This window comes from Tigriopus californicus, chromosome 12, assembly GCF_007210705.1.
Source record: "Tigriopus californicus strain San Diego chromosome 12, Tcal_SD_v2.1, whole genome shotgun sequence".
Classification (NCBI taxonomy): Eukaryota; Metazoa; Arthropoda; class Copepoda; order Harpacticoida; family Harpacticidae; genus Tigriopus; species Tigriopus californicus.
The window spans coordinates 11912741-11925767 of NC_081451.1; the positions used below are offsets into that span (position 1 = coordinate 11912741).

At 41.2% G+C, this 13027-nt stretch overlaps 1 protein-coding gene across 2 annotated transcripts; it reads right to left on the minus strand.

Moving 5' to 3' along the window:
* Window positions 1–597: 597 nt before the first annotated feature.
* Window positions 598–6276, minus strand: LOC131891684 (uncharacterized). 2 transcript variants are annotated; one of them, XM_059241313.1, is made up of 4 exons: window positions 5511–6276; window positions 4974–5067; window positions 3925–4187; window positions 598–1235 (listed from the first exon to the last, which is right to left on the minus strand). In XM_059241313.1, exons 2-4 carry the CDS (start codon window positions 5059–5061, stop codon window positions 1200–1202), a joined length of 387 nt encoding a protein of 128 aa, XP_059097296.1. In that variant the 5' UTR covers window positions 5062–5067; window positions 5511–6276; the 3' UTR covers window positions 598–1199. The 2 variants fall into 2 exon arrangements, with proteins under 2 accessions (XP_059097296.1, XP_059097295.1); XM_059241312.1 differs by having other exon boundaries at window positions 601–1235; window positions 4974–5140.
* Between the last annotated feature and the right edge of the window lie 6751 nt (window positions 6277–13027).

The window sequence follows — 13027 nt, forward strand, 5'->3', positions numbered from 1 at the left end:
ATCCCAAAGAGGGACTCTATGCTCCAACATGTTGCGACAGACTTGGAACAGGCGCCATGAGCGCATGCTCTTCTCTGTATATAAAGCCATGTTTATCTATGAATAAAAGAGAGTCTACAACTTACCGTGATCTAGGTTGACCAGAGCGCAAAACAGGAGACAATGCTTGGTACACAAGGTATGTCCTTAAGTACGATTTTCTTCCATTTGTTTGAGTTCCTCACACAGATGCGCGAGGCTACCATGGCAAATTCGGAAGCGGAGCTTGTTTGGCAGTAGGCTTTTACGACAAATTCAAGTAATAATTCCAGCAAAGCTAAACCAATAAAGACATTCTTGTAACAAAAAAACTTATCCATAATTCCAATTGGAAGATATTGGCATCTTCAATAATTCAACAAAAGGCCTCAGTTCAAAGATTTTCAAGGACCAAGATAGAGCGTCCTCTTTTTAAAGCCAGGCTCTAGAAAACGCCCTCTGTTAAATCCAGGCTCTAGGTCTATCCTTGTCTTTGTTTAAAGCCAGGCTCTAGGAAACGCCCTCCTTGAAAGCCAGGCTCTAGGGCTATCCTAGTTTTTGTTGTTGTTGTTGAATCTCGAGAATCCATAGGTAACAACTATAAACACTGGAGGTGACTGGTGGCTGAACTGTCTACTTGCTCTTTAATAAAAACATTTAGCACTGTAAATAAAGTCAGAAAACGGTTACTTATATCGTGTAATTCAGTCGTCCTGAACCCGATCCAAATCAAAAACCAAGAACAGCTGCTTTCTAGGGAAAAGCTGGGCGGGAATTTCAAACCGCCTTTAAGGACAAAACAGTCTAACGATGGTGACGCTACAGACAAACCATTTCCTCCCGTGGCAGCGGGTAAGGTTTGACCCCCAGAAAAATGTACTGAACCTATGAGAAACATTGTGTTTTGAGCCAAAATAGTTAAAAATGCAAGCACATGTAAAATACAAAAAAATGCCAAAAGAGTGAAAAAAGGGAAAAATAATGCATTCTGTAGCAAGAGGCTACTAATTGAGCTCTGGATTTGGAATGCTTTACTATATATGTTCGATCTTGCATTGAAATGGATACACTCTACTTCTACTGGAAGAATAAACCATAACAAACAAGTTACAATTCACATTTCTTGACCAGTCCTGTTGATAACATCAGTACCGTGCAGTCCTCAATATCCTTTCAATCAATTATGGGCCAGGATGTTGAATGTGAAATTGTAATGCCTGCAATTAAATTTGTCTGAACTTTGATATCACAGCTCTTTGTGATGTTGTGTGAACTTGAACTTCAATGTATGGACAAACATCAACAATACCAAAACTTTGGAGGTGATAAACTAAGACCTCTACTTCTCCGTTTGAAATTTGTACTTTAATAATCTGGAAATCATTTCCAATGTATGGACAGACGCCCCCAGACGGAAAAATGGGATTGTTAGGGCATAGAAAATCAAGGCATAAGAGTTTTGTAATCGGAAATTATTTTACCCATACATCAGCCACCCCGTATAAGTCATACCAGTTTCTTTTTGCTTATTCAGCAAACAGGTATTTTACAAGTGTGTATTTTGTGTAAACGAGAAGCCAAGTGTGAATTAGTGCATGCAATTAAAACTTGAAAATATTTAAAATCAAGTTTTCAGATTTCAGTTTCGAAATTAGATGCCATTTGGGATTTTTTTTTTCTTGCGGTTTTCTTGTGGCAAGTATGAAAGGTTTACTTTTTGGGCCATATTTTTTCAATTTGCTGGTCAAAAGCTCTAGGCCAGAGTTAAAAAACTTCCACGCCAGACCGAGTTCAAACGCCAGAAAGCGACCAAATTTCTTATTTCGTTGACAAAAGAAATATTGCACCGCCAAGTAGAATTTGAAAACGCCAGAACTAGCAAAATCTGGCGGGCTGAACCACTCTCTGACAGATCTGATTACAAAGGGGCGTCATCTGATGCAGGCACTGTCCTAATGAAATTATGTGTTGAGGGGGAAAACATTTTGTTTTTGCACGGGCTTTTCTAACCGCAACAGGGAATGCAATCCCCAGTACTATTAAAGTGAAAGGTTATAATTCGTCTATCTATTATCTTTCAATCTTTATATGATATTTGGTCTACCAACGAATTTGAGTTGGCAGACCGACCTAGCCCTTGAATGTAGGGTTGATCGGGAATGCTGCTTCAAAATTTGTCCAAGTCTGACTTGAAAGATGCTAGCCGATCAATATGGCCAAAATATTAGAACGAAGCAAATAAAACAACGAAGGAGCCTGCACGGTTGGTTTCTGTCCCGAAAAAAAATATTCAATGGCATTTACATGTCACCCTTACTTTCTTGTGGAGTTAGGCTGTTGGAGCAAGAATATGTGAAATTAAGTGCATGGCTTATGCCGTTTTTGAGAAATAGCTATTATAAACCCGTCTTGATAATGGACGGCCAAAATAGGTCAGTTTGGCCCCGGAATTGAAATATGTGAATTAATATCCATTAGGTAACGAAAATATGTCATAATCAAACTCCATTCTAAAGCCCTTGCAAATTTATATTTTTGCCTTAAAGTCGTATTTCACCATCTTCAAAATATAAAATGTGTTGGTTTGCTCAAAATTATAAATAAAAACGTATAAAAAAACAAGACCTTGTTTAATTTGAAATACGCAACATTTTACCCATATATGTTAGCATTTGATTTTCAGAAAAAGCGGGACGATCCAACATATGAGCAGATTGGAAGTGGTTAATGTTAAGATAGAATCCTTATTGCTAAAGTGAAAAAGGGAAAAGCGCCATTATTTGATTCAACCCTTCAAAGTTCTTGATTTAAAAGACCTCCTTGTGAAGTTACATTCATACTCAGAGATACAATACAACTATTGTAAATGAAGCGATATAATGGGGAAAGATTTGTCAAAAGGAAGGCATACGACAATAGGGATTTTGAGCTATATTGAACAATTAAAGCAAAACCTTTGAATCAAATGCTTTTGTCTCTTGAGTAACAAATCCTCTCTGCCTTTCATTTGCCAGCTCTCTATTGCCAGTTCCTGGGGAACACTTGACTTGACATCATGTATGCTACTAAGGGAATCTTCGACCGTAACAATTTGCTTCCTCTCCTGAATGAAGCTTCTTATCCAATTGAGAGCCTTGCCATGGATCCCAATCTCATGGAGTCGATTCAACAAAAGGCCATGATCTACTTCATCAAAGGCCTTGGCAAAATCAAGATTGACAACATCATTTGACTCATGTCTATCTAGTTCCTCAAAAATCTGTTCTATATGTACAACCAGTTGGCTAACCGTGCTAAAATGTGCTCGGAACCCATGCTGACAAGGAGGAAGGACATCTTAGACTTCAAGAAGAACTACAAGTTTGAGCTTCAAGATCTTCTCAAACACCTTCGCAATATTCGAAATGAGAGAAATCGGCCTATAGTTATTGGGAAGCGACTTATCTCCCGATTTAGAATTTGCATCAACGGGACTTAACCTATGTGAAGAGGGGGCCCTGGTCCAAGAGGCAACGCATCCAAACAGGTGCAAGAACCAGTGAGCATCTCATTAGAAACTCAGAACTAATCTCCTGGCATATTTGCCATAGCCTCTACATTACTAATGGCTTACCAAGCAACCTCAAAAGGCCCAACGGGATGTTTCATCTTTGTCATTGAGTTTGCATCGTGATTGTAGTACTCGAATCTAACAAACAAAGCGGAAGAAGCAAGCTTTCATGAGACTAAATTATCTCGAAATTGGAGGTTTAGGCTAACCATGACAAACCTCAACGGTGTAATCAATCGAGTTCATATTTCGAAATTATTGTCCGTTTGAAGTAAGAGGCCTCCAGTCCAGTTGTACTTGATTCACCCTCATGTTCCATTTGTTTAATCAAAAGTTAAAGGTTGGTTGTCACTGACCCGAAGCACGAAACGGCAGTCATAGTTCGATAATCCCCCTCCGGCATTGGGGTATCCAGACCCACCAAAGCCAGGGGTCTTGAATTGATAGCATCCATTCTGGTCGGATTGCCGAAAAATTGTCGTGATGGTTATGTCGCTTTCCAAACCATTGCATTGTATCGTATTGTCTTCCGGTTCTGGCCATTCTTTAAACATCATTCCTGAGGACTCGTCCATGTCCATTTGAGAGGCGGGATAAGGGTCAGGGTCTCCGAATAGACCTGTAATATAAAGCCAACTGAACATGTACCTAATGCTATTTAGCAGGGCTTGTAAAATTATGTTTTGACTCCTACTAACTACGGAGCGATTGAGTAATAACAAAAAGCAAATAAAATAATGAAATATGTTCCACATTGTTTTGAAACCAATGACCAGCATTCAACAGAGCTCTAGTGAAAAAGGCCATCATATTGTCCAATGTTCATGAAGCACTTAGATCATTTATGTCAAAATCCTAGGTCACTTAAAAAGGGACAATTTGAATATTTTAGACAAAATGCGTGCAGATGTAGTTGCAGGTTGATTTGATGATTGAATTTTATTTCCTTTCCTCCTCGTTTCCATGATCACCATCCATACGTGTTTTAAAATTGTAGTGTCTTTCTCGCCAGCTGTCTGGTTGGATGCGAGCATACAAAAAGGTGTGAAGTGTCTGAATGAAAGCGGGAAACAGGGAACATATCACAGGCCATCGCATTTATTATTTACAGATTCCAATACACAATGTCATTTACCGGTATCAGGTTGGTTCTCTGTTTTGGGCGTGAATTAGCGTATACAAGTTTTCTGGAGAAAAATCAAACTATTGGCTACTTTCTTGCTAAACAGTGGCAAACCTCAAATAGTATCTACATCAATACGAGTACCTATTTGCAAATATGCTCCTAAACGTACTGTCTTCAAAGGACACCAAAACATATGCCTATGCTCTGCACACGCACACAATAATCTAAGACGTTAAAAAGCAACAAGCTTTACATGTGAAATGTACGCTCACAGCTCACCTTGAGATTGGATACCATGAACTGCATGCGAATGGATTTGGCCGATTTGAGGGGCCACCAGAATGGCCAAAGTCAAGGTTCCAATCATATTTTCCTGTCCAGAATAATGCAAAGATAATACTTTACACTAAGAGTGTTAGGCCTTGGATTAGTTGGCGCGTTTCAACCTAAACAAGAATATGACCATGTCAAAGATTAGAACCACTTTGCCATTAATATTTTGCCAGCGGATCTTTGTCATAATGTGATCCTCTAAAAGTGAGATCTCCCAACGGCGATCACTCCAAAAAAGACACTCCACCTCAAAGAGCGCCCTCTTTGGCACGACTACGAAGACTGGAGGAACGGATGGGTTTGGCTCATGAAAAGGAAGCAGCCATTGATTGGATAAAGGTTTTCAGAGGAGGAACATTGCCCAAGCAAGAAATCTTCAGAGTTGAGAGTGCGATATCATTGCTTGAATTCGTTCAGTACACGTTCTCACACTTTTCAAATTTAATGGAATTTCCTAAGAGAGTGCGTATAAACTTTTCTTACCTTAAAGCGTGGAGATGAGTTACTGTTGGACGTATTCGAAGTATTCAAGCCACAGATCTATATTGCTGACGTGACGATTACGAAACAGAGAGAGAAGGGCTCACCTTCAAGTGGAAAAGGCCCGCTCGATCTACATAGAAGCTCTCTGCGTTCAAATCGTCCATTCCCCCTCTGTATAGAGCAATTGCTGATGTTCGAGAATACATGGTTCGGAGTTACTGATCCAGACATTGATCTAGCCTCACTTTCGATCTCAACTTGAACACTTGAGTCTAAATTTCGAGGTAAAAGGCGTTAGCTGTTGTGGGTTTACTGGTACACTTGGTCGACACAATGCATGCTGGTGTATTTGTGTGAACCTCATAAAATACCCAAAATGATGCAAATAAGGCAAACAGATTAGAAACAATGAAAAATAATGCATTTACATCTTTTGGACACCCCTGGTGAAGAGTGGACCTCATAGATCACGGACTTCTAGAGATATGGACCGCAAACATAAGCAAAAATATCCTCTCTCCTAAACCGCTCATCCTATTCCAAATAAGCACTTCATACGACCACAAGATCTTGTTAAATAGATGAACTCAAGGATGAGCCTATACTTAGGGAGCTCAGGAAACATGTTCAAAGTTATGTAGTAAACACTACATATTATTTGAATTTTCGGCCTGCTTTTGGTCAGCTACATTAGCTTTTGACAACATAACTTTGAAACGATCGACTTTGCATGTAAATGATGTAAAATTGACCTACCGTTAATTGAAGAGGCCTACGTTTCTTATTTTATTACTTTAGTTCGAAAAGTGGCTCAGAGTGGCTATGACCAAGAGCAGGCCGATTTGCCGGGAGGCTCGTTCGCAGTCCATATTTCTAGAAGTCCGTGCATAGACATACGACGTGTCTTCATCCAGAAATCAGTAAGGGATAGGAAATCCCAACTTAGCCCCGGTGCAAAAAGCTACATTGACCCATCACAAGGGGTTCACGGATTCTACCAGGCCCTTTCCAACTGGGCCCAACTCCTCCACACGCACAATCCCTTTCATGGTGAGAGCCCATACACTCGATCCCTTCCAACAGGGAGAGCTACACAGGATTGTTTCCAACAACATTTAGTCGGGTGAAAGGTTCATTCGTCCTCATTTCGATGACCCTTAAAAAGCCATATCTCCCCCATTTATGAAGGAGTTGTTTGAGCTGGAATTGGGTAAACCCGTGAAAATGGCATATACAGAAAAGTGGCCAACAGGGCCACATCTCCAAAGTCCAACATTGCCATGAGGTGCTTTCTACATTCAAGATCTGAATGTGCTTTGGCAGGACACCTTTCAATTCCTGAAGATTGTCAGTAGAGGGTAGACGATTGTCAATGCTAAATGTTTTTGCTGCCACTTGAAAACGTGAGGTCTCGAGGGGATCCTTATCCGCTCCATGGATGACAAATTGAACAACGGGAATTTAGAATGACAATACTTGAAGGTCGTGGAAAAGAGCGCCCTAGCTTAACCCCTTAAACTATAATGGCCATGATATATTCAGCCAGAGCATGACAAGCATTTGTCAAAGATATGCTTACCACTTATAATTGTAGATTGTAAATGAGCTTTTTAGTGAGTGTGACAACATTGTTGCCAAATCCTCGAATCTGACAAATTTTTCAAAGTGTAGTCCTTGGTAAATTTTTTAAACATGCAATCATCTCAAGTGAAGAAAATGTTCAGACCAATCTCTGCAACTGATCAAAGAGGCTTGCTTCAATGTTCAACTTCAGTCCCATTTCTCAACTCCAAGCCATTGAGGATCCGAACGTGTTGTGTACTACATGGCAGGATACCTGGCAAGCTCAATGGCTGGAATAACAGCATGTGAACCTTGTAGGGATTTCGTCTCTCAAGGAATAGTTCTTTCATCCTCATTGGAGACTGAAGTTGATAAGACAATCTTCTCAGTCAGATAAATCGGTGACGTCTTTCCAAGCCAACGGACTTCGTTTTCCTTTGTTGTGTTCGTATTTGGGGCCCTGATCATGAAATCTTGTGGACAGAAGGCACCCCACAAATAACTTTTAAACAAGTCAACCCAGAGAGGTGTTTTGCAAGACTTTTAAACATGCTCGGAAACCAAATCCCATTCGCAGCATCTCCTGTGCATCGGGCAATGATTTTCAACCTTTGTGTGAAAAGATTTCTGACGAAATTGGTGATGTGTTTGGAAAGACACTGGACAAGTGAAGAAAATTCCGGAATTCATGTATCAATTCTCAAAGAAAGAAGTCTCGCAACCTCCAAAAGTATTTCTAAGCTTCAATTAGGATCCTAAAACAGTTCGCAGAAACAAGTCTCGCATTTTCTGATGGATTCGAGCATTTTTTAATACTAAAGTGACTTATTGATATTTTGTCTCAATATATGAGAAGAAAGTAAAACTATCCTTTGAGCACCTTTTTGTAAAAATTTATGACTTTGTGAAACCTCTTTTGGCATATCTTATTACATTTTCACCTTTTTATGACTGGTTGTACTTTCATTTCCCTTCCTTTTTTGGCATTTTTTTGCACCTTTAGGCCACCGTTTTTTGCTCTTTTTTACCTTTTTTCCAAGGTCTACTTATGGTGTCAATCAAATGATACCTGAATTTTCAGAGTGCTCAGAAATGAGACCAAACAAATTTTATGAGCTATTGAACCATCGGTCGGAAACAAGTGTGGGGTTATGGTTAAAATGGTTTTTTAGGTTATAAAATCAGGCAAAATAAGTTCCGAAGACAAAAAAACAAGATACATGAAGGAGAAAAGAGTTTTCAATTTCTCTGGTTATTCAAGTACTTATTCTAAGGCGAAAATTGCTTGATTCTTGTTTTTACGTTCTTTTTGCCCTTCGGCTCAGAGATAAAGGCTTGCTTTTGCATCAACGAAAATTTGAATTTCAATGCTGCCTCATATCCATGACTTTTATGTGAAAATCATATGTTGGGGCATCCTGAAATCATGGTCAAGGACAAAGTAGATGAGTGGTCTCTAAAATTAATAACATCATTGTGTGAGAGTCTAAGGCAATTGGATACAAAAAAGTGCGGTATATTTCAAAAAAAAAAAATACCACTTCGGTTACCTATCAACGCCAATCAATATATGCATTCTGAGGAAGAAATGGTTAGAATAAAGGAATTACTTAAAAAGGTAGAGGAGGTCTTAAATTTTCAGTTAAAGTTGTTAATGGAAAACCTAACACTATACCACGAATGATCCAATTTTAGTCTAATGGAGATTGGAAACCCTGTGACTTTTGGCCAACTGAAGACTGACTCTTATAATCCAAGATCGTTGCCCTCGGTTTGGTCTGCTGTAAAGGAACTGGCCGTTCTTGTATGCAGTTCTCCACTCATTAATGGTTAAAGGGTGGACACTAAAAGGCTTTCCCACTTCCCTCGGCTTTCTTGTAAGCTATCACGATTACCCCCAATCAATTAGTGTACCCAATACCCTCGAGTGATCTAAGAATAGAGTATAATTACCAGAGAGAAATAAGTCGCGTGTACGCTTATAGTAAGATGGCTCTCCCGAATGCCTGACCGGAAAACGGAAGTTGTCTTTATTTCGAACAGCATACAATTGCATAGAAAAGAAGGTCTGTGATTGGTTGATTTGGGATTCTCCTCATAGATTGCGACGGTTCTGTTAGATATATCATGGATTTCTAGAAGACCTGGATGGCGCACGGCAAAAAGAAGGTGACCCATAGAGGGGAAAGAGGCGATCTCTCTCTTTGTTTGAAAGAGCACCCTTGACATCATTTTCAGTGCTTCTTTCNGTCTGCGCTACGGGTTGGGCGTGCCTTGTGGTCGTGGGACATTCGGGCACTTCGAAAGCCCATGGTCAGGTTCTCGATCGCCGTATCTTCGATGTTTAATTTGATCATCTCAGGGTATTAAAGGGAGGAAGAGTTCACCTTTACCCCTTGACTCATGGGTCGAGCTAGGCTTCCGGTTTTTTTTCTTTCTGGTGTTTAAAACGGAAGTGCATAAAGGTTGGCTTTTAGCGGATTAGATGATGCTAGATGATGCCATCCCGGATATCGTCATGGAGGTTGTAAGGCTCTTGAAGCGACTGCCAAAGAAGGTCTTAAATCTTCTTGACTCCTATACATAGCTCTATCGTGATTAGTGGACTGTATTGTACTTTTTAAGGTTTTATAATGAATGGATTTCAGGTGCACCTGTTTTCTTCCAAGGGGTTGTCCTGTTTGTTACATTAACTTTTAATATCTTTCCCGTTGGATATTTTTCCTTCAGATAAGTCTCTACAGAAACCCATGCGCCGTTAATTCTGCTCTTGCAATTGTGAGAGCGTCCTTGCTTTCAGCACCTTTTCGGATCCCTTGCCGAGATTCGTTAATGCATATGCGGCAACACCCATTCCTTGGGTACTGGCATCGCTGAAAATGGCCACAAACGCAATTGGACCCGTCATCCAACGCGGAAATGAAAGACACTTTAGGAGAGGTATTTCCCGCACCCGCTCCTTGACCCGCATGACAGCCATCTGTACAATAGGGTCCAGAACTTCTTGCCCTTGATTCTTGACTTTGGTCCTTTGTAAGAGATTTTCGTCCCACTTGGTTTGATTCAGCCACATCATTGGGAGAATGACTTAAACCGCATAATGAAAGGCGAGACATAACCTTGCCTGCCAAATACTTGGCTTGCCAAAGATACCACTAGCCGTCGCGTGATAATCTCGGTGTCGTCACGAAAGTTGATGAATTTATTCTCCACCTCAAAATGAAAATGGTCTGACTGAGTGTTCAATAACAAGCCCAAAAGCGAGATTGTCTCGACCCTTTCTACACGGCTTTGATCAATGGCTTTTTCGATAGAACGATCGTTAGCAGAGACTTTGTGACCCTAGAACCCACCACTTGCCACGATAAGGAGAATCTGCTGAACAAGTTGAGCAGTTTCACAAGCTGAGTCCACCATTATTAGAATATCGTCCATGTATGTCTTCTCCAGAATGATACTAACAGCGTCTGGATAGCGTTTGGCCCACATCCGTGCTGTTTCTTTTAAACACCTGGCTTTGGCTTGAACTATGGCTTGAAATGGGCTACATACACACCCAAAAGGCAAGCGAGTGAAGCGATACATTCTAGGCTCTGACTGACCAGGCGGGGCCCAAAAGTACTTCAACATATCCATGTCTGATTCCTTTTCCAAACGCATTGACAAAAACATCTTCCTCTCATCAATTGTGGCAATAACCCTTTTTGTCTTTGAGTGCAAGATCAAAGCCATAATTTGCGGAAGCATATTTGGTCCCCCCACAATAAGGTGTTAGGAGTTTTCGTTTTGTCTGTCTGATCTGGGAGGCAGGCATTTGTCACGATTCGGCATTTAGTTGTTGTTTCGTGCGGACGAACAACTGGGTGACTTGTCATGACGTATGTCGGGTGATCTGCCCACTGATAAAAGTTTGAGGGGACCAACTCAGAGAAGCCTTCTCTGTGAAATTCTTCGTATGCCTCAGTGACTAGTGTCACATGCTCGGGCCGAATTTTGCTCATCACCTTTCTCCACATGGCCATGGCTCGAGCTGTGTTGTCCGTCATAACTCGTGACTTGGGATTGGGAAGCTTCCAAGGCAGGCACACGGTCCAGAATTTGCCTTCCTTGTGATACTTGGACGTCAATTGTTGGTGCTCTTCGGCTTGTATTTCTGACGCCGTTTTGTTGGGGATATCGGATTCATTAGCCGATATCCCAATGTTTTCTCCCGACCAGAATTGACCAAAATCGAAATTCTCTGTCGAGTCTGTGTAAATTCGTTCCAAATCAAATGTCATGTAATCAGATTTTTTAAATGCCATGAAGGTTTGATTTTGATTTCCAATAGAGATCGCATCAATTGGGAGTAGTACGGCTCAGACACCAATACTTGAATGGGTCGTCTCCCAACTTGGGAATACACCTCTGTGAAACGGATGTCTTTGAGATGCTCCAACAGTCGAGGATCGATAGGAATCGATTGGAGAGGTTCTCCAATGGAATCAATGGTTGTGCCGTGAATTAGCATGGATATATAGGACTTATTGAGACTCATCAAGGCGAATGTGACCGTTTTTTGTCGGGTTTGTTTGGTTTTATTGCCGGCTACATTCATTACTAGCATTGTAGGGGTTCCTTTTACTTGCAGCTTATTTGCAACACCTTTCTCCACCAAACTTAGATTTGACCCCAAGTCGTTCATAGCTCTAATTTTTTGGAACTGCATTGTGTTCAAGTTGTTCCGTCCCGACATTGATTCCCACACTGGACGGGATTTACGTAGATAATTTTGACCCGAGCACTCGGTGAAAACCTTGATAGCTCTCTGAGATAGAGAGCCACTGGTACATGGGCTTCAATTTCTTAGACCTATCTTAAGGCCTCCGGTTATAACCCTAATCAGATCATACGAGCAATAGTTCGAGCTTCCTTCATCAAGCCTCAAACTATCGTGAATCAATTGATTGACTAAGGATACAAATCGCTAGCTACCTCTACTCCCCACGGTTACAGACCAATCTCGGTTGTCTGGCATACACCTGGGCCAATCTTCAAGGCTAGCTATCCTGCAAAATGTGGTCACTATCCTCGTCTAAATGTGTCTATCAAAGTCGACCTCTACTCTAGAGTCTAACTACTGATTTCTGTTACAAGAGTGATGAACTTCAGATACAGTTGAATACAAATCACTTTCTACCACTACTCCCTACGATGCCAGCGCGATCTCGGTCGTCTGGGAAATCTAGGCTACTCTTCAAGGCAAACTGTACAGTTCAATCTACTTTATTCATCACAAACACACCGCCTATCAGCTGTCTTGCTCCGGTAAGCAAAGTGGGGGAATTATTGGGCCAATGGAAAAGGGGATATTCACAATTAACACAATGGCTTTATATTACTGTTCGATTTGTGGCGAGATGGTTCAATTGAGATCCTCGGATGACGGCCACTCGACGGGATTGAAGGTCCACTAACAGAGTGACGAAGTGCTGTACTCAGACTCGGCACTTCCCCAGGTCCTCTTGCTCTTGTGCACGGCTTCCTGGGTTCCCTACTCCCATATGATCATGATCTCTGTCCTTCGAAACAGTTCCCACTTTTTGGCACCACAACAATGGCAAAGTCCCAGCAGTTAGCAATGGCAGGTGTTTCCTCCTTGGAGAGGTTCAAAAACTCTGACTTCTCTCCTCGAGCTCCAAATTGAGACTTCTTTCCTCGATGAAGGGTGATGGGTGACTCCTTCTCTCCTCGAGCACGAAAATGTGACTCGTCTCCCGCTATCCTGGGGTTCACAAAAGTGGGCTTCTTTGTTGCCCCTTTTCCTGGCATTCATTGCACTGATTGGGTTTTCTATATCGCTTTACTTGACATCCCTTGATACCTCTTTGTTGCATTGTCGGATGCAGCACTGTTTCTTCCCAGTGTGTTAAGGGTGGGGTAGAAATCCAGTCTGACCGGCGATTTCTTGTCTA

Excerpts from the sequence above, each read along its gene's own strand:
- LOC131891684 (XM_059241313.1), bottom strand. The coding sequence starts at position 5,061 with ATGATTGGAACCTTGACTTTGGCCATTCTGGTGGCCCCTCAAATCGGC. Across the intron at positions 4,188-4,973 it reads TCATGGTATCCAATCTCAAG|GTCTATTCGGAGACCCTGAC; the intron begins GTGAGCTGTGAG and ends TTTATATTACAG. Across the intron at positions 1,236-3,924 it reads ACTGCCGTTTCGTGCTTCGG|GCATTACAATTTCACATTCA; the intron begins GTCAGTGACAAC and ends ATTTAATTGCAG.